The sequence below is a fragment of the Saccopteryx bilineata genome, chromosome 4, assembly GCF_036850765.1.
Source record: "Saccopteryx bilineata isolate mSacBil1 chromosome 4, mSacBil1_pri_phased_curated, whole genome shotgun sequence".
Classification (NCBI taxonomy): domain Eukaryota; kingdom Metazoa; phylum Chordata; class Mammalia; order Chiroptera; family Emballonuridae; genus Saccopteryx; species Saccopteryx bilineata.
This window is the reverse complement of record NC_089493.1, coordinates 42,104,782-42,126,298: the sequence shown is the minus strand read 5'-3', so window position 1 is coordinate 42,126,298 and position 21,517 is coordinate 42,104,782. Positions and strand designations below refer to the sequence as shown.

The 21,517-nt window shown below is 39.8% G+C and overlaps 1 protein-coding gene across 10 annotated transcripts in view; it reads left to right on the top strand.

The window, feature by feature from the left end:
* Window positions 1–16,310, top strand: part of KIAA0586 (KIAA0586 ortholog) — a 116,021-nt gene extending 99,711 nt beyond the window's left edge. For all 10 annotated transcript variants that reach the window (XM_066274253.1, XM_066274254.1, XM_066274252.1 and 7 more), the window contains 2 exons: window positions 11,423–11,488; window positions 15,981–16,310. In XM_066274253.1, coding sequence (XP_066130350.1) covers window positions 11,423–11,488; window positions 15,981–16,132 — 218 coding nt within the window. In that variant the 3' untranslated portion in view covers window positions 16,133–16,310. The remainder of the gene's footprint in view (window positions 1–11,422; window positions 11,489–15,980) is intronic.
* The last annotated feature ends 5,207 nt before the right edge of the window (window positions 16,311–21,517 follow it).

Below are 21,517 nucleotides of genomic sequence, written 5' to 3'. Positions count from 1 at the left end.
GAGGGAAAACCCCTATGGCTGGAAATGCTTATGAGTACATCAGCCTACACACCAAGTTGTTACTCTATTTCTGTTTCTCTAGTTTACTCCAGAATTACCTGTCGAGGGGTAAGAGATCTAATACAACAGGAAGGCTGTAAATGTTCCGCCTGCCTTTTGGGTGGGGAGAGTCAGTGAACAGAATCTGGACAATGCAGCAAATGCACATTGGAGGCCTGGGTTGTGTCTCATGGACTACAATAATTTTCACAATTCCACAGATATATGTCTTCTCTTTTAACAGACCTAATTATTATTTATTATTACCTAATTATTTATTATTACAAAAGCACAAAACAAAACAGGACTGCTTAATTATAAAATATGTTCAGATACTGCATATGCATGAAAATGCTTTTGCTTTCAGAGTTTCTTTGATGGGCTCCATAGGCATCACTAAGAATTGTGATTACAAATTTAAGGCTTTCTTGGATGTATTTTCACTTTAGTAGTAGAGTCCCACAGTGTTCATACTGGGGTTTCCAGTGGGAGAAATCCAATTACCTGTGAATTATTTTAAGTTAGAATGCTGTTTACTATCTTTTAAAATCGTAAAACAAATTACTCTGTTATGAAATAGATAGCTGCAAAAGTCTTTCAGGTGAAATGTTACTGTCAAAACTTACCTTAAAATCTAATTGTTATACCGGTCAACTCAGAATGAGAGGCACTTTATCGTGTGATGAGTCTCACACAGTATACGGAGAACCGTAGCATTTTTTTCTTAGAAATGTAGTTGCATTAATACTGTCCTACCTAATGAAGTTAAAAAAATCAACTAGGTAGAAATGTAGTTCTAAGAAACTTGTGATTATTGCCTTTCATGTCATTCTGCTACATTAAAACAAATCAGACATAGGAAGTCCTGGAAATATTATGTTGGATATTTTCTAATTACTGTGTCAGCATGATCAATCATTTTCTAAATTTGCCAGTTTCCTGAAATAGCTTAGCCTGTGTTCATAGCACTTTATAGGAAGCAGCACCCAATTAGTTTCTATGTCCCCATATATTTTTCTTGGTGTCACAAAAGTATATATTGTATAAATGAAATATTTGTCTTTGGCAAAAGGTCTGTGCACCAAACTACAATTAATGAACACAAGAATTAGAAATCAAAACTTTGTTTAGTCTGAGGAAAAACAATTCTTTAAACTGTAACCACATGGCTGTTTCTTGTTTGCATCAACTCTGGGTGACTGTTATTGTCTTCTGTGAATTCTCTGGGGCAGGGGCCTGACTTTGTTGAATGAGCCAATTGTTTTCCTTTGTGTTGCCCATCTAGTAAGTTCCCATCTGGTTTGTATCAGACTGTTTTCACAGCCAACAACTGCTGCCTTCTCTATATCCTGACACTTGAGGGCCCCGCGCTATCAAAGCACTGCTGCGCGGGCCGGCGTGCTGGCAGGCCCGTACAGCTGTGCCTCACAGCTTGGAGCTATTACCCGGAGCAGCGGTAACGGAGAACTTGGACTGGCCCTTATTCCCACTGGTGTCGTGTGTGCAGCGAACAGGAATCCAGCCTCACCTCCCCACCCCCTCTCCCCGAAACTCACGAGTCAACAGAAAATCTTTAAAGCTCTGGTGTTAGGATGTGGAATGGTGGTGTTCTTATTTTCTGGTGGCTTCCTGTATTTGAAAGCTCATTTTTCATTCTTTCACTCTTTTTCAAAAGTTACCAGGTCTGGCCTTGGTGGAGTGAACTGGTCACTGTGTCACATTTAATTCTTGTTTCCCAGTTTAGTTAGGAATGGCTAGATAGGGGAGAATCCACTGTAAAGGCTACACAAATAATACAGGGTTTTTAGTGGTAGTCACAGGCCATGGTTGGAATGAAGTTTTCATATTTCGGAAGGATTTCTATCTCAGAAATTGGATTTTTTGCGTGTAGATTATAGAGGTACTTAGGTTCAAACTGCTTAGGAATTATATTAGGGAGTTACTTTGCCTTCAGCTTCGTTTGCTGTCAAATGTCATTTTTAAGAATGTGATGATAGTGACCTTCTCTAACAACTGTGGACTCGTGTAATTAAAATGACTGCAGTTACTGTTGAGTAGGAGTTAAAGTTGAGTTTCAGTGTATCTGTGATACTGCTTTTTATAAGTGTGAACTGAAACAGGTAACTTTTTGCACCAAAAATAAGGAATCAAATTCCTTTATAGACTATTAATATTTTGGAAACATCCTGCCTTATAATATTATGTTTAATAAACTGCTTGCAAGGCTAGTTAAAATACTAGTTTGTACTTTTAATTTAAGTGAGTTGTAATTGTTACAGCATATAAATGATCCTAGTGGCAAGTTCTTTGAGATTCAAACCAGAGCAACAACAGCACAAACTCACCTTCTGTTTCTGAATGATTTCAGCTCACTGGCATTTCAAGATTTTAAGAAAAGAAATAGAAAGGGCTTTGTCTTTGTAATCAGCGGTATGGCCTCTGATTTAGCAGTAACCATTCACTTGACATTAAAGGCTACCTACAAGTAAAGGTAGTTATTTGGTTATTTCAGTCATTGGAAAAACACTTCAGAATGATAAAGGAGTCAGCTATTAATTGCTGAAACCTAATCTATTGTTTTTTTTCGATATCTTTTTATTGAATTATAGTATACATACAAAGAAGTACCCATATCATAAGTATTACTGCTGAAAGAATTTTTGGAAACTGAGCTGCTTTTATAACTCATACCCTCAAGAAACAGAACATTGCCAGCACTCCTGAGGTGCCCCATGTCCCCTTCAGTCCCAGCCTGCACCCCCACAAGGTTAACCGCTGTTCTGACTTCTAACAGTGTAGGTTCTCTTGTTTTTGTGCCTTGAATAAAATCACATGGAATGTAAGGCTTCCTTCATGAGGCAAACCGATTGAATTTTTTAAAGATTCTTTTAGTTTTCAAACTATATTGGCATGCTTTTATAAAGAACTGTCTGCAAGGAATTTATTTTAGTAGCTGTGTCACAGGCCGTTCAACCCACAGGAAGTGTATTGTAGATAAAGTTGTCTACTAAAACATAGAGTCTCTCAGCTCTTAACCAAATTTTAATAATGGAATGTCCCTCTAGAGACATTTCTGTCCCTAAAAGGCAGGAACCCACTTTGTCATAACACCACACAGCTATACATTCAAACACTTAAATGGTTTTTAATGAGCTTTAATAAGTAAATCTGCATGATTCAAATAAATCATGGTTTACATTCAGGATTGTTGGGTTGTCTATTTCTGAGTTATCGTTGAGCTTCATGGCAGTTGAATAGAGGCTTTTATGTTGCCAAGATACTTTTTCTGAAAATGCTGTTATTAGAGACAGTTGTATACTTATTAGATAGAAGCCAATGAGTAACTTAATCTGGCCAGATTATTTGTTTAAAAATCATTAACTTTTTTTTATGTATTTTCAGCTTCTGTAACATTTATAGTACTACTTTTTGTCAGTGAAAAAAAAGTATAAAAGATCCAGCTATTCTGAATGTTACTAAATTTTAGATTTCTTCTTGTTAGATTTTGTTTCAAATTCTGGACTCATCCATTTAAAATCTCTTACTCTGTGGGTTAAGAAATTCATGTTTGACTTTGACGTTATATTCTTATTTTATAGTTGACAGCTTTATACTATTATACGGTTTGTAAAAATGATCCTTAAAGAATTTGTAAAGCGCCTGACCAAGCGGTGGCGCAGTGGATAGAGCATCAGACTGGGATGTGGAGGACTTAGGTTCAAGACCCCGAGGCCGCCAGCTTGAGTGCGGGCTCATCTGGTTTGAACAAAGCTTACCAGCTTGAGCCCAAGGTCACTGGCTTGAGCAAGGGGGTCCCTCGGTCTGCTGTAGTCCCCTGGACAAGGCACATATGAGAAAGCAATTAATGAACAACTAAGGCAGTGGTTGTCAAAGTGTGTGCCCTAGAACAGTGGTCCCCAACCTTTTTTGGGCCACGGACTGGTTTAATGTCAGAAAATATTTTCACGGACCGGCCTTTAGGGTGGGATGGATAAATGTATCATGTGACCTAGACACACATCAAGAGTGAGTCTTAGATGGATGTAACAGAGGGAATCTGGTCATTAAAAAAATAATAAAACATCGTTCAGACTTAAATATAAATAAAACAGAAATAATGTAAGTTATTTATTCTTTCTCTGTGGACCGGTACCAAATGGCCCATGGACTGGTACTGGTCTGTGGCCCAGGGGTTGGGGACCACTGTCCTAGAAGATTTCCAGGTGCGCCCTATGGTATTCCTGAGAAATATGTGCCTGTTGGGGATCAAAAAACCAACAGGGTTTTTGGAGTTTAGATTTTTGGGGGACAGAGGTGTAGGGAATTGGGTGTAAGCTGACAGTTTGCCCAACCCCCCACCTCACTTGCCTGATTAGGTTGCAAAAGGCTGTTAAGCTGTGGTGCTGGATTGTTTAAATTACCCCCCATGTTCCCCAGAAAGACTGGAGGCAAGTTTCTTCTATCCTTTGTTTGGTGTAAAGTTAAGATGATATGTATGGTGGGGGTTTTCTGCACTCAACACAATTAGGAGTAAAAAGAGAGGAATTCTTCAATGTATTGATAAGGAAATGAGAGTTTGCCTTTCAAATATATGCCCAAACATTGAAGAAATCGCTAGGACACATCAGACTTATGTTTCTCATAAATACAAGAATGAAAAAACTTAACACATTCATACCAGGACCTGCCAATTTACTAAATCTTACTAAAAATGTATCTATATATATAAAAAGATAACGTTTTGTCTTTATTTATTTATTTATTTATTTTTATTTTTTTATTTTTTGGTATTTTTCGAAAGCTGGAAACGGGGAGAGACAGTCAGACAGACTCCTGCATGCACCTGACCAGGATCTACCTGGCACGCCCACCAGGGGGCGACGCTCTGCCCCTCCGGGGCGTCCCTCTGTTGCGACCAGAGCCACTCTAGCGCCTGGGGCAGAGGCCAAGGAGCCATCCCCAGCGCCCGGGAGAAGCAGATGGGTGCTTCTCCTGTGTGTCCTGGCTGGGAATCGAACCCGGGACTTCTGCACACCAGGCCGACGCTCTACCACTGAGCCTAACGGCCAGGGCGTCTTTTTTTATTTTTTAACCCCTCATTTTTACAAATTTTAAAAAGCATAACTCAAAAAATATAACATAAAAATGTTTTTTTTAATGTCAGAATAAGTTTTATTTTGTCGTATTTATTTCGTTTAATTACCATAAAAGCACGCTTGGACTTTATATTTTTTTCTTTAATATCTGACTTAATTATTATAACATATTTCTCAGAAATTTGTATATAGTGTGCCTACAATTATTTGTAGGATTTTATATGCACCCTGACTTCAAAAGGTTTGAGAACCACTGAACCACGGTGCTGCAACAAAGAATTGATGCTTCTCATTTCTCTCCCTTCCTGTCTATCTGTCCCTCTCTCTGTCTCTCTCAGGCTCTGTCACAAAAAAGAGAATTTGTAAAGCAATAATATAAATATTTACAGATTTTAGTATTGCCATACTAGTGATTCTTACTAAAGATATTATTAAAGGGAAGATAAACTTTCAAACCAAAAATAAAAATTGTAAAGCCCAGGTTCCTAGCCTTTTAAATATCACTCCTTGAAATACCGTATTTTTTGCTCCATAAGACGCACTCTTTCCCCCCGAAAGTGGAGGGGAAAATATGGTATTTTATTAAATATTTTAACACATTTGGTTTAGAATATTTTTTTTCTTATTTTCCTCCTTAAAACCCTAAGTATGTCTTACGGTCAGGTGCATCTTATGGAGCGAAAAATATGGTATACCATGTTTGGCATGCTTTCAAATTAGCACCATGCCGCTGCAACATTTTGAATGACCATTTAAAATAAAAAGTGTTAAGTACTGAAATAAGGCAGATGTTTGGAAGAGGCATGGTGCACACGTGGTGCGGTAGCGTGGCCTCTGTGTGCCAGCTCATGGAAAACTCAGCAGGGAGCCTGCTCTCCCATCCTTGGGTCTAGTTCTGACTCCAGAGTCCCTTGTTTTTATTTTGTGCTGTCTTTAAACATTTACATAAAGGTTGACACATTCACCTTTTGTGGTAAAAGTAAAAGGATAAGTTATATTCATAGGTAATTTATGATTCAGTTTTTGTTTATATTACCCACTCGGAATGTCCATAGAAATTTATAGATCAAACATCTGGATAGTTTCTCTTCTCATCCTTTGACTTAAATACCAATGAATATTAGGTTTCTTCAGTTTGGAACACTAGGATGAAGCAGTATAAGAACTAACAAACTTGGCCCTGGCCGGTTGGCTCAGTGGTAGAGCGTCGGCCTGGCGTGCAGGAGTCCCGGGTTTGATTCCAGGCCAGGGCACACAGGAGAAGCGCCCATCTGCTTCTCTACCCCTCCCCCTCTCCTTCCTCTCTGTCTCTCTCTTCCCCTCCCACAGCCGAGGCTCCATTGGAACAAAGATGGCCCAGGCGCTGAGGATGGCTCCATGGCCTCTGCCTCAGGCGCTAGAGTGGCTCTGGTCGCGACAGAGCGACGCCCCAGATGGGTAGAGCATCGCCCCCTGGTGGGCGTGCCGGGTGGATCCCTGTTGGGCGCATGCGGGAGTCTGTCTGACTGCCTCCCCGTTTCCAACTTCAGAAAAATACAAAAAAAAAAAAAAAGAGAGAGAGAGAACTAACAAACTTGGTAAGTAGTTCTCAGATCGTGTTGGGCAGGGTGTAGGTTTTGTTTGCTACTTTAATCCTCACCTGCAAAGCACAGTGCTCACCTTTCCAGTAAACCCCACCATCCAGCAAGTGAGAATTATGAGGCAGCCGCTTGTTACAAGAATAAATGACAATAGTCACTGATATTGACATAGTAGTTTTTTATGCTGTTAGGAGAAATCATGGCAGAAATCAAGATTCTTCCCCAGTTTTGGTAGAGGAAAATTTTGTTTATGTTTATAATAGCAACAATGTGATGCACTCTACTAAGATCTATAATCAACCCAATTTGTTAGGTTATATATATATTTTTAGGTGAGAAGCGGGGAGACAGAGAGACAGACTCCTGCATGTGCCCCAACCAGGATCCACCTAGCAAGCTCCCTACTGGGCAATGCTCTGCCCATCCGGGGCTGTTGCTCCATTCCTTGACAACGGAGCTATTTTAGTGCCTAAGGCAAGGACATGGAGCCATCCTCAGTGCCCAGGGTCAACTTGCTCCTACTGAGCCATGGCTGTGGGAGGGGAAGAGAGAGACAGAGAGACAATAGGGAGAGAGGAGGGGTGGGGAAGCAGATGGTCACTTCTCCTGTGTGCACTGACCAGGAATCGAGCCCAGGACATCCACATGCTGGGCTGATGCTGTACCACTGAGCAAAAGACCTTAGTCTATATTTTTATTTTACATTAGAGAACCTGAGGCTCAGAGAAATTATTATATAATTTGCTCAAAATCACATAATAACTTACAGCTGGGAGTCAAATCATGTCCAACTCCAAAAGCAAACGCTATTCTCTTAAACATTTCCTTTTATAATAGTATTTTAGAAAGTATGAGAGAGATCATTTCTGATTGTTCTTACAGGTCTCAGTATCTGAAGACACATCCTAGTAGAAGAGTATGAAAAAGTTGGGAAATGAACTGCATGCTATGGGTTTTAGTCCCTATTACTAATTTGTGACATTGATTTCTTTATCAGTAACCTCTCTGAATCTTTATTAGTAAGGATAAGATCATCTCTGAGATCCCTTGTAGCTCTACTCCTGTCAAAAAGTCTCCCTGCCAGAAAATATTTTGAATAGATTGCCTTATAAGAATTTTTGTTGTTATTGTTGTCAATCAAGAAAAGTTAGAGCCCTGGCCAGTTTGCTCAGCGGTAGAGCATTGGTCTGGCATGTGGAGGTCCTGGGTTCGATTCCTGGCCAGGACACACTGGAGAAGTGCCCATCTGCTTCTCTACCCTTCCCCTTCTCCTTTCTCTCTGTATCTCTCTTCCCCTCCCGCAGCCGAGGCTCCATTGGAGCAAAGTTGGCCCAGGCGCTGAGGATGGCTCCATGGCCTCCGCCTCAGATGCTAGAATGGCTCCAGTTGCAATGGAGCAATGCCCCAGTTGGGCAGAGCATCGCCCCCCTAGTGGGTTTGCTGGGTGGATCCCAGTCGGCCACAGGCGGAAGTCTGTCTCTGCCTCCCTGCTTCTCACTTCAGAAAAGTAAAAAAAAAAAAAATAGAAAATAGGCCAAATAATAATAAAACTACCATTATTGTAAGCCTACTCTGTAGGCACTGCTCTAAGTTAGTACATATATCATGTCTGTTAATGCTCATAAGAAACTTAGGAATAGAAGAAGAAATTGAAGCGTACAGGTGGCATTGCTTCCAGGGCACACAGCTAGTTTGTGTTGGCTCTGGGAGTTGCGTTCAGGCACCTTAGCTCCGAGCTTGTGCTCGCAGCAGCCTCCTTGCTGAAGTATTCATTTACTTGCAGTTTTTTATCTTCCATAGCACAATATAGAATGGGTAGAAAAAAGTGGGTGTGTTTTTCTAAAAACATGATCTGTAAAAGATCACAGAGCGGTATATCTCTTTGACATAAAAGTTTCAGAAACATTGGTCCCATGGCTGTTTCTTGAGCTACTATATACAAAGAACTGAATCTTGGGGAAGTCATCATTACAATAACTTTACTTCAGCCTAGGAAGTTGTTTAATAAAGATCTAAAAACAATAACAGGTTTTGTATGTTATTCCAATTTGGGTATTTTTATTAATAATGTAATTTGGTTGGATATAAAGAGATGACTGACATATGCTATGGTTTGGAGTAATGAAATAGTTGTCATTTTCTGTCAAAATTCATTTTTTAAATGAAACATGCTCCATTTTCTTTTTATTGCAGAGAAAATGAACTGTATAAAATCCACATGTAGGTTTTTATGAATTTAGGAGAGTGTTTTACTGCAGCAGCAACTCCCTTTGGGGACACACCCAGAGTGCAGGCCTATCAGAATAGAAGGGAGCCCTTGTTCATTTGCAAAAAGCCCCAAAGTGATTCAGACTTTCCCTTCTCTCTATTCCAAGCCTCTGTTAAAAATCACTGTTTAGAAAAGGTTTCACAACTCCTTTACGCCAAGCCATCCAGGTACAATACATAGCCCCTTCTTAAAGAGAAGGCCACAGAACAAGAAAAGGAAAAGAAAAATGACCAAGCATAGAATTCAAGTTACACGAATGGAAACATTAGCAGATAGAAGTGATATAATATGAAAAGGCAGAGAGCTCAATTAGGTAGTAGCCTTTAAAATCCTTTATATTTTAAGTGGAATAGGAGCATTCATTGGGAGATTTGCTGACCACTCTCCTACGCCTTCTTTTGTCTTTCCAATGAAAGAGAATTGAGACACTGTCTACTCTTTGCGGTCTTCACCACACCTAGTATTCAATATAATAATGATGGGTACATAAAAGGTGCTTCAATTTTAAAAAATTGAACCATACCTAGACCTAAAGTTGGTTTCTTTTTTCTCAGTTTCCACTGTTTTGTTTAGTTTGATAGGGAATGGTGTTGCTGATTTCTTCCCATAACACAATAGATGAGTTTGAATTCTGAGCATGGAGGCAACCACTTTGGAGAAGACTGCTACTTAATTTTACTACAAACAAATGGCTCTTCAGTGGAAGGGGTCTCTGAGGGCTTTTTTGTTTGCTTTTTGCGAGAGAGACAGAGAGGGACAGATAGGACAAAGAGACAGGAAAGGAAAGAGATGAGAAGCATCAGTTCTTTGTTGCGGCACCTTAGTTATTCATTTGATTGCTTTCTCATATGTGTCTTGACCAGGGGGCTACAGTAGCAGAGCAAGTGACCCCTTGCTCAAGCCAGCAACATTGGGCTTCAAGCCAGCGACCTTTGGGCTGAAGCCAGTGACCATGGGGTCATGTCTATGATCCCAGGCTCAAGCCAGCAACCCCTCACTCAAGCTGGTGAACCCGCACTCAAGCCAGATAATCCTGCGCTCAAGCCTGCGACCTTGGGTTTTGAACCTGGATCTTCTGTGTCTCAGGCCGATGTCTGTCCTTGCACTACCACCTGGTCAGGCTTTGATTGTGGTGGCCCAGTGACTGACCATTTCCACATGTGTACTTTCGGTGCCGTGTAGGATCTGAAACGTAGCTCGAAGAAACCAGAGGGGTCAAGCAGGAATGTCTGTCCCTCTCTAATTCTCAGACACTTAGAAGCAGACTGGGAAGTGACAGTCATAGACAGTGTCTAATAGTAACGTAGAGAACACTTAATGAATTTAAAGATTTTTAAAAAAATATCAGTTGGATGTTCAATTTGGTCTATTTTCAGATGATCAGTATATAAGTAAGCTGTATTTGCCTACAATCTATTCTTTTCTAAAACTGTTCTTTTTAAGCTGTAATTTTTTCTTTATTTAACTGTATTGCATTTTTAAACATTTAATTTTTGTTTTCTAAAGTATAACTACAGTTTTTTAACATGAATATTTATCTCCAGTGAGAATATATTGCTTAGTTTAATGAACTAGGTAATGCTTAAAATCGCATTCATTTAATTATCTTCCTTTAATCCACTTGAAATTTTTGTGAAACAAAGGAAATTTGAGAGATGACTGCCTTTACCTTAGAGAAAACCAGAGACTACTGACTATACCGTATCATTAATTTATTCCAAATCATTCTGCCCTAAGAATTTGTTCAAAACAGTGGTTTCTGACAGTTTAGTTGTGCTATTGCAGAACATAGGTTGACGGCATGCAGTCAACAATAGCTCATGCCTTTGGCCTGAGAGCTGTACATTCTACAGGTTTCTCTAGTTATTTAACATTTCTCTGCTTCATAGTTTTCTAACCATAAAGAGAGTTTTTCCCCAGCCTGTTTGATTTTCATATTAAAATTGGGCTTCCGTTGAACAGTGGAGGGCTCTTCTGTGCTCCCTGACAACTTTATTGCTTATTTCACATAGACTGTTGGGCAATACGCCTCAGGCTGGCCCAGGGTGAAGGGAAATTCTAAACTTCTTTTCGTAATAATTAAATGCTTAAGTAAAAAAATCTGTGAAAACTTTTAACCTTGGGAGAAATGGCCCATAGGTTTCTTTGACTTAATACAAATTGCAAATTCATTCCTGATCCTTTGCTTCCCCCTTTCTCTAATCTTTGATGCATAAAGATAATAATCTATTAGGTAAAGTATTATTTTATTGACAGTCGTTAAAATCCAGCTGTTTAACTTCCTTCCTTAAGGCCACTTAGATCAGGCTTCTGTTTACCTTGTTTTACGAGAGCAACTTGGAGAGTGTTTGGTTTGTGTTCATTTTAGTGAATAGAAATGAATTGTGATGATTTCTGTGCTGACCTGATTTTCTCATGCAAAAAACTTTTAACTGTAGGTTCACCAGGTGACACGGATCGGACACAGATTGAGCCCAGTCTGTACCTTGCATCTGTGTTTAAAGGTATGATTTTGACTTTGAAAGTTATTGGACTTGAGAGCTATTCAGATTTTTTCAGTTCCCTGAAATCTCTTATTCTCATAATAATTAGCATAGTAGAGATAGTAATCCTCTCCCCCCCCCTTTTTTTTTTTCAAATTCTCTGAGAAAGTTTATTTAGAAAGTTAGAGGTAGTGGTAATGAGCCAGTTGGGTTGCAGAGGCTCAGGAAGCAAAGTACAGAGGCTGGAAGAGGGAAGGGCACTGGAGCTTAGGGGAGAGGAAGGCCAAGTTAACACTGGGGAGGCGCGGGGGGGGGGGGCGGCACGGTTTGCTCCGGAGAGGGAGAGTGCAACCAATTTTCTATTTGCCTAAAGTATCTATTACCTCGCCCCAGGTATAGAACTCCCTTCAGGCACTACATTCAACTCTCCCAAAGTTAGGGGACAGAAAAAAATTTATCATCTCCCCTTGGAAAGTTTATAAAATGTTGGATTAAAAGGCTGCAGGTGTGGTTTTGAGAGCTCTGAGGACAGTCCTGGAGATCCTTCCATCTGGGGGAGGTTATTTGTTGGGACAGGACAGTGTTTAAACTTTGAAGTCAGTTTTAAACAAAGTGAAGCAGCTGGAACCTGGCATAAGAAGAAACAAATCTTTCACATTAACTATTGCTTTTTAGAGGAAAAAGAATTGCAGTTGTTTTTACAGGTGCCGATACATTTATTCTTCCTATAGGAAGAATTTTTACTTAAATTATAAATTGTAAAATAAGCATTTGTCAACTCACTTAGAAAACAGAAGCAATAATAAACTTTAAAAATGTAACAGGATTTATGTCTAAACATATTTTGGGATGAGACTATGGTAACGTTAAATCACTTTGAAACATGAAAGGAAAGAAATGTTTAATAGTGACTAATTCTGGAAAGCAGAGGCAGATAAAATATTACATCCTAAACATCAAATGACCAGGCACCTTCTTCATCAGGACATGTAGTATTTGTTCTCAAGCACTGAAGTTATAATGTTGTAAAATCTAAAAGGCTAGGTTAAGTATGTGTGGAGAATTGAATACAGCGGTATAATTTAGCAGCTGCTTAAACAAGGAATTAAAGCAAGAGTGGATGAGTCCAGGGTGGACAGGAAAAATACTTCAAGAACTCAATAAAACACAGCTGAAATACTGTAACATTTCTCATAAACAGCTGGGAAGCAACTGCATTGCTGGGACTCAGGGCTGATTTTAAAGACAAGATCTGGACAGCATGACTCTAAGTAAGCTATTAGTCATGAGGAGCCACAGACTAGGTAGGAAGAAATCAGTTTAATTCAGCAATAATTTCAAAGCCCATTGTGTGCCTCCTTTAGGCTACAACATTGTAGAATGCATAGATAGGTAAGACAGAGTCACTACCCTTGTGTAGCCCATATTAACAGGAACAATAGTCCCAGGAGCAAATAATGATGATATAAGATGAGAATATCATAGATACTTACTGTATACCTACCGTTCTAGTCACTTGGAAAACAAAGACTGCAGGTCCCAGTCCAAGCTCTTAAGAAATATTCTACCCTGTGGAAGTGACAGGTACATAAATAATTACAGTGTGGTTTGGTAGATGCTACAATAGATTTGCCTTTGGAAAATAAGACATCCACAATTAACCGGAGAGGAATTCCTCTATTTACCCTTACTTACTGCTGGAACAATTTCGAGAACAGGATTCACTTGCGCATGGGGCTGTGGTATCCTTTAAGTCAGAAGTTTCCGTCCTGTCTCATCTCATGCCATGCATAAACTAATTACTAAAATTCTGGCGCATAGCCCTGGCCAGACAGCTCAGTCAGTTGAATGTCATCCCGAGATGCCAAAGTTGCAGGTTCTATCCCTGGTCAGGGCATATATGGGCGGCACCCAGTGGGTGAACAGCCAAGTGGAACAACACCCAGTGGGTGAACAGCCAAATGAATGCTTTTCTCTCTCTCACTCTCTCACCCCCTTTCTCTCTAAAATTAATAAAAATAAATAAGTGAAATTCTGCAGCACACAAAAAATACATTTTTTGCCAATGTAACAAAAAAAAATTTGTTATAATTTTGACCTATTCCCATGGGACAAGTGTTGTGTCTGCATGTAGGAACCCCCCCCCCCCACGCTGTCTGAAGGACTCCAGTGCACCCTCGCCCAGAAGAACACCGCAGATTCACGTGCGGCGTGTGCCGTGTGCATCTGCTTTCTCATGTCGCTTTAGGAGAGAACACTTTGAATTTCTCTCAGTGTGCAAATACAATAACAGATATAATCATTGGTTACCAAGTATTTGAAGATTAGAGTCAGAATGTATGACCTGCCGATGAAATTGGATTATCCAACTATAAAAGCCTTTTAGAAAGTTATGTATACTCTTAAAAAATACAGACAATATCTTAAATGAAAATAAAAAATCCTTGTATTACTTAGAATAAATTAGTTAGCTTTTCTGTTCCTTAGGTTTATAAATCCAATATCAAAGAACAGAAAACATATCATTTCTTAATGAATTTTTATTTTTAAAGCCAAAAGAATTTGAATTTCGAATGTCTACAAAGTATATTAAAATACATCTTAGGAAGCTTCAAACACATGGTCTCCCCTCAGTGGCTTCATACATGCCAGGTTAAATGATATACTACTGCAAACCCACTGAATCAAGGAACAGTCTCTGAAAAAACAACAACCATCTGAAAACAGCTGTTGAAATAGTTAATGACATGACTGGAAATTTGAAAAGTCAAATTTGAAAGCATCAAACTGTATTTAATATAGGTAGAAAATTTATGTTTACTGACAATTTGTTAAGACGGTATGTCTCCTCTTTAAAAAAAAAAAATTGAACTCTGTGAGGACCATAACTGGATAGGAATGTAACTTTTTGCATGTTAACAGGATTGAAAATGATACTTTTTAAAAAAAATGTTCCCAGTCTAAAAAGTGTTCTTTTAAAGTTCTTAAAACGTGACTGTTTACCTTATGTAAATGAATATTTCATCAAGTTTTCCCAAAATGTACATTAAGAAACACTTTTAGATAAAATTGTATTTGTCACATAATTCGTTGTTTAAAACACAAGTACTAGAGTTAAAAATAGCATAATTATTTGGAAGACTTCTATAACTATGGGGTTTTTTTCTTAGTGCCTTTCAGTGAAACGTATTTATCCTTTCTGAAGTCAACTACCTTCTATGGCCCACCCTGAGGGTCACTGCCCCTTGGGATAGTTCCTTTCCAGTTACATAAAAGTAAAAGATGCTAATTAATTGGCATAAGAATTGCTTTCTTAAAGAATTATACTGTACTGTTACAGTTTGTGATGTTGCAATAATGGTGCCAAATCTTACTTCCCTTCACTTGTTTATGAAAAAGAACCTGATACAAGTAACAAAAAAGAGTGGTGTAATGTTAAAATAGTCTTTGTAAGGATTCCTAAATGAAAGAAATTTGCCTTTTACACGTATTCTGATCATTCTGGACAGCTGTGCTTGAGTCATCACTGAAATCTACAGAACCATCTACTTTTACTGTTGTCCCAATAATAATTTTCACTTTATAACTGTGGAAACTACTTTAAAAATGCAAAAGAATTTTCAAAAAGTTCCTGTGACTCTGACTCAGAGATATCTTTAATATTGTTTAAGATAATTTATATGTAAGATACTTATTATTCTTATGTGTAAATGGTAAATCCATGAGATTTGAAATGAGGATTTTGGAGGTCTTAATGCGGAGTTGGCATTCTGTACATTCTTAGTCACTATGCTTTAAAATTAGAGGAATGAACTAGGTATACACACACACACACACACACACACACAGTCAACTCTGGGTCGTTGTTATTTTTTTTAACATACTAATGAATTCTTCATCCCAAACTGCCTCTTCTCCCTGATGCTCCTGATAGCATTAATTATCTCTACCATGACTTTTGGCACTTGTACACTGTCGCAGTCCATTCAGGCTGCTATAGAAAATACTACAGACTGGGTAGCTTACAAACAACAGAAATGTATCTCTCACAGTTCTGGAGGCTGGAAGTCCAGGATCAAGGCACCCCCTCCTGGTTCATAGCCAACACCTTCTCACTATATTCCCACAGAGTGGAAGGGTCCAGGAAGCTCTCTAAGGTCTCTTTTATAAGGGCACTAATCCCTTTCGTGAGGGCTCCACCCTCATGACCTATGTACCTTCCAAAGGCCTCACTTCTTAATACTACCACACCAGGCTTTAGGATTTTAACATATGAATGTTGGGGGGGAGTAAATATTCATATCATAACATACAATTTGAAAATGTCTCTGTCCAGGGGTGGGGGGTAGGTAGAAAGGAGGGAGGAAGGGTGTATTTTATCTCTGTGACAAGTTCTTAGCACCTTGAAAAAAGAAATTACTCATATGCAATCCTGTATTATTGAGTCAAGTTGAAAGCACATAAATACTCAGGACACATTTGTTTAGCTGAACAAATTTCTCCTTTTTTATAGGCGGTAAAGCAGTACCACTCTTCACTTCTCCAACGGCACCTGCCAAGGTGACCGTGATGCTACCGTCAGTGACCCCAGAGGACTGCCCTCAGTCTGGGAGCATCAGCCCCGCGGAGGGGGACACAGAGTCCTCAGGACCGGATACCTTCTGACTGGGAAGGGAGAGCCAGGACAGAACTTATGCCCGTGGTTTGGAGACCATTTTTCTCTGGTATAAAACCATCCTCAAAGACTTTGGCCTTTGAGCAGATTCTGAAAAATTATTTCTAAATTTTTAAAATGAAAAGCAAATTTGCATAATTGGGTAAATTTTTTAAATAAAGTAATTGAAATATAAATCATCATGAGTCTGGCTGTGAGTTATTTCTTTGAATCCTGAGGCTTTGTAAACTGGTGGAAAGGGCATGCATGACCATTCTCATCTAAAAGTTTATTCTGTAGGTATAATTATTTGTACATAGTTATGAAATTATGTTGGTCAAGATGTTTCATTCTAAATTTCTTATGGCAATACATAATTAGAACCAACCTAATGCCTATCAGTAAGGGAATGATTTTAAAAAGGGAATGGTGTTATATCTGTACAATGGAATACTATGTAATACAAAAAGGAATATAAAAGTATTTATGGGTTAATGTGGAATTATCTCTGAGATATATTATTAAAATGAAAAAATCCATTTGCAAGCTAGTGTGTGGATTGTGTCACCACTGTTTCAAATGGAGTAAAGAGAAAATCAGATACATGCTGTGTACACACACCCAGGGTGGGGACAAAAATCAGTTTACAGTTGTGAGTATGCAAAACAGCTTATTCTTGTTTTATTATTTATTGTTGTATAATTTTCCATGAGAACAACTGTAAACCTACCTTTGAGCCACCCTGTGAGGGCTTACATACATATGTATTTGCTTATGCATGCGCTACTGCATTGTTCTTGGAAGGATAAACAACTAACTGCTAACTTGGTCTCAGGGATTGAGTGGCTCAGTGATAGACTAAGAGATAGGAGTCAAGGGTCACTGCAGCTATTGTGTATTTGAAGTAGAATTGTGACGAACAAATTAGGAGTACAGTCAGTTTTTTAGTATACATTATGTACACTGTATACCTTATAAAGCTTTATACTTGTAAGACTGTGAAATATGACTCATTACCTCTCAAAGCATAAATATATAAAATTAAAAGAAAATAAAAGTGTGGCTTTGTAATCAGACACATGTAGGTTCTAATTCCAGTTTCTTCACCTACTTGCCCTGTGACGAGGGCAACTCATGCCCTCCTTCACGGCTGCCGGGTAAATGGGTTTACTATTTAGTTTGCTGGATAACGGGGATTATCAATAATGGGGTGGCACCCAGCACAGTGTCTGGCACCAGACAAGTGCTCAGTAAATGGTGAGTGTCATTATCTGGGGGGAGTTAGGCCTCTTACACTAGGGGTGTAAGCACATGAGAAAGCAGCCTAGATTTAGCAAAAAAATTCATCTCCCTGAAAATTTTTTTGCCACAACTAAAGGCCAAGCATGCAGTGACTGTAGTCATCCCTGACTTTTTTCAGTTTTTTCTTGGTTACTCAGTGAGTCTCAGCCTGACTGTGCTTTAGGAATTCTGGCTGCTTTAAAAATTCCTGGGTTTCAGACCAAAGGGTTGATTTATTGACCTGGGGTGAGGCCCAGACATTGGTGTTAAAAAAGAGAAAAGAGCTTCCTTAGGTGATTTTACTGTCCACTCTAGGTTAAGACTTACTGAAGAAAGGCCCTGGCTGGGTGGCTCAGCGGTAGAGCCTCGGCCCAGTGTGTGGAAGTCCCAGGTTCGATTCCCACTCAGGGCACACAGAAGAAGTGACCACCTGCTTCTTCACCTGTCCTCCTCCCCTTCCCCTCTTCCCTCTTACCCCCGCCTCCCTTAGCCATAGCTCAGATGATTCGAGCAAAATTGGCCCTGGGCAGTGAGGATGGCTCCATGGCCTCGCCTCAGGCACTGGAATAGCTCGGTTGTTGAGCAGCAGGGCAGTGACCGCAGATGGGCTTAGTGTTAGCCCCAGACTGGGGTTGCCTGGTGGATCCTGGTCAGGGAACAGGCTGTCTCTCCGCCTCCCTGCCTTTCATTTGATAAGAAAAAAAAAGACTTACTGAAGAACAATTCAGAATTCCTTAAACTTCTAGTGGGGCCCATTGGCTAGGGAACTTAGGAAGAGTTGGAGGATTTCTCCTCACTTAAGACAGGAGGAGCTGCACAAACTTAGGGAAACTTAGCAATGTGTCAGCCTCCCACGTGTTCCTCTTGTGTGCAACATCTCCGGCTCCTCACGGATGTTTGGCTACTTACATGCTTTAGGTTTCACTGTAGAACCTACTTTACTGTCACCTTGTAGACAGGTCTACTTGTCATAGTTTCCATTTCATAAAGTAGGAGAAATAGAGGAACAAATTGATGTTTCTCTGCCTCAAAAAAAATCAATAAAAAAATTTAAGTAGAAGAAAAATGCTGTTGTGTGGATCATAATTTGTTTTTGATTGTTCACCTATAAGTCTCTGGGTCGGGGGAAGGCTGGGGAGACATTTCTAAGTGTGCTTCATTTGAAATATTACCCCCCTTGGTTTCTGGTTTTTAGAGCTTTTCCTGTTTTTGAAGAAGGTAATTCTTAATTTAATGAAAGCATTTTTTATTTAAAGATGTTGGTAGTTCCTTCCCCTAACCATAGAAAACCTGCCTTTTCTGCCCTGGCCGGTTGTCTCAGTGGTAGAGCGTCGGCCTGGCGTGCAGAAGTCCCAGGTTCGATTCCCAGCCAGGACACACAGGAGAAGCGCCCATCTGCTTCTTCACCCCTCCCCCTCTCCTTCCTCTCTGTCTCTCTCTTCCCCTTCCGCAGCTGAGGCTCCATTGGATCAAAGATGGCCTGGGCACTGGGGATGGCTGCTTGGCCTCTGCCCCAGGCGCTAGAGTGGCTCTGGTCGCGGCAGAGCGACACCCCGGATGGGCAGAGCGTCGCCCCCTGGTGGGCGTGCTGGGTGGATCCCGGTCGGGCGCATGCGGGAGTCTGACTGTCTCTCCCCATTTATAGCTTCAGAAAAATATATATATAAAAAAAGAAAAAAAGAAAAAACCTGCCTTTTCTAATTTTAGGGTAGAAGCATAATCTTTTATTTATTTCACTGTTGTGCACTTGAACTTTTCTTTAAAAAAAAGAAAAGAAAAAATTTGGTGTCTGCACATCAGTATTTTGTTTTATAGAATTACTTCTGGCCAAGGTTACTCATATATATATATATATATATATATATATATATATATAATGTATGTATTTTGCCAACCACCTCAGTCCTTTAGGAATGTAACTGTATCTAAAAGTAAATTAACTGGCATTATTGATATTTTAAGATTTAAATTTTTTAAATTTAATTTTATAATTTCCAACTTCTGGAGTGAACTACATATAAGACATGCTACTGAAAGGTAGACGCTGTCAAGATTACGACTGTTACTTAAATTTTGTAGTTACAAACTAGCCCCGGGGAAGTAAGTGAACACAGGGAATATCATCAATAATATTGTGATAACTATGTATGGTGCCAGTTGGGTACTGGAAACATCAGGGGGAACACTAAAGTGTATGGTTGTAACCACTAAGCTGTACACCTGAAACCAATACATAATCAAATTTTTTTAAAGATTAAGGCTGGGCCCTGGCTGGTTGGCTCAGCAGTAGAGCATTGGCCTGGCGTGCAGGGGACCCGGGTTTGATTTCCGGCCAGGGCACATAGGAGAAGCGCCCATTTGTTTCTCCACCCCCACCCCCTCCTTCCTCTCTGTCTCTCTCTTCCCCTCCCACAGCCAAGGCTCCATTGGAGCAAAGATGGCCTGGGCGCTGGGGATGGCTCCTTGGCCTCTGTCCCAGGCGCTAGAGTGGCTCTGGTCGCGGCAGAGCGACGCCCCGGAGGGGCAGAGCATCGCCCCCTGGTGGGCAGAGCGTCGCCCCTGGTGGGCGTGCCGGGTGGATCCCGGTCGGGCGCATGCGGGAGTCTGTCTGACTGTCTCTCCCCGTTTCCAGCTTCAGAAAAATACAAAAAAAAAAAAAAAAGATTAAGGCTGTTACTACTGTTGGGCTTACATGCCTTAAACACCAGGGTATCAGGTATTCAAAATACTCCTTTGGTATAAATTGTAGAATAAATTTGCACACTAACAATAATTTAACAAATGTTTTCAGAAGATGATTACTTCAACTTCAGTAAATGTCTTATCACTTGCATATTTCTCATCTCAGAAATGTTTCTTTTTAAATGCTAATCATTTTTAGATTTGATTTATAGTTGTCCTATTAAAAATTTATTTTCTGTAAGTCGAATAGCATTTCTTCATTCATGGTGGATTACCATCCCCAATCCAAAATTAATTCTACAGTTGAAACATCTTTTTAAAAATGTCCTGATTGTATCATTTCCTGATCGATGAGTAACGTGAACATTAGTGGAGTAGGGTCCTTGGGATTTCTGTGATGTTACTGAGCAGAAACCCAGTGAATTGTACTCTTTTCTACCATAATGCTCAGTGTATCTATTTGACAAACATTAACCATGAGGCACATTGGGTGTGCGGCGTGGTGCGGACACTTACAGGCCAGAGAGCAGCCCTGTCAGGATTTGTCCTCCCCCTTTCGGTCATCTGCTGCCCCTGGAGGCTGACCACAAGGAATTCTGTCTCTTCCTGGTATAGAATCACCATTTGGTTATCAAATATCAGTTGCAAAATAGTTTTTAAAACTCACTTAAAGATGCATCAAAGAAAAACTGAATTATAGTGAAATCTCATTATTATAGTTTAGAAAATTTAAGGAAGCCAGTTAATTTTTTTTTTTTTTTTTTTTTTTTTTTGAGAGAGGGAAAGAAAGGGCAAGAAAGTGAAACATCAATTTTCCACTTATTCATTGCTTGGTTCTTGTGTGTGCTCTGACCAGGGATCAAACCCGCAACCTTGGCGCATCAGGATGACAGTCCAACTGAGCTACCTAGCCAGGGCCAGGGAGCCAGTTTTTTATTTAACCTAAGTCATGGCTGGAGAATAGATTCCAAGTGTTAGACTGTAACACCTTTGAGAGTAATCAGCCTGTGTCTGGATGTTTTAAAGACTTTTTTTCTTTTTGTACTGAAGTGTTTACCTATAAAAAAAATAGGAAATATTAGTGTGCAGATGTCCACTTGTGAGACCAATCATTATTATAAAGCTATGTGATGGTCCATTAATTACCAAGATAGCAAGCAAATCAAAGCTCTTTTGCTGGGTCTTTGTAGTGCGAATGGTCTTATTTATAATTTCAGCCCTCCTGAGGGATAAGTTTCTGATACATCTCCTAAATTCAGGGACCCTGACCAAGGTAAAAACCCTCAAGCAAATCAATAGGCTCCTTTAACTTCTCCTGGGAGGTCACTCTTATAAGACCTCTGAGGAGACCCAGATGGTGAGACTAAACAGGGTTTAAAATCTTCAAAGGAGCTGGTAAGGAGTCCCAGGAATAGTTCTTGGTATACATAAAG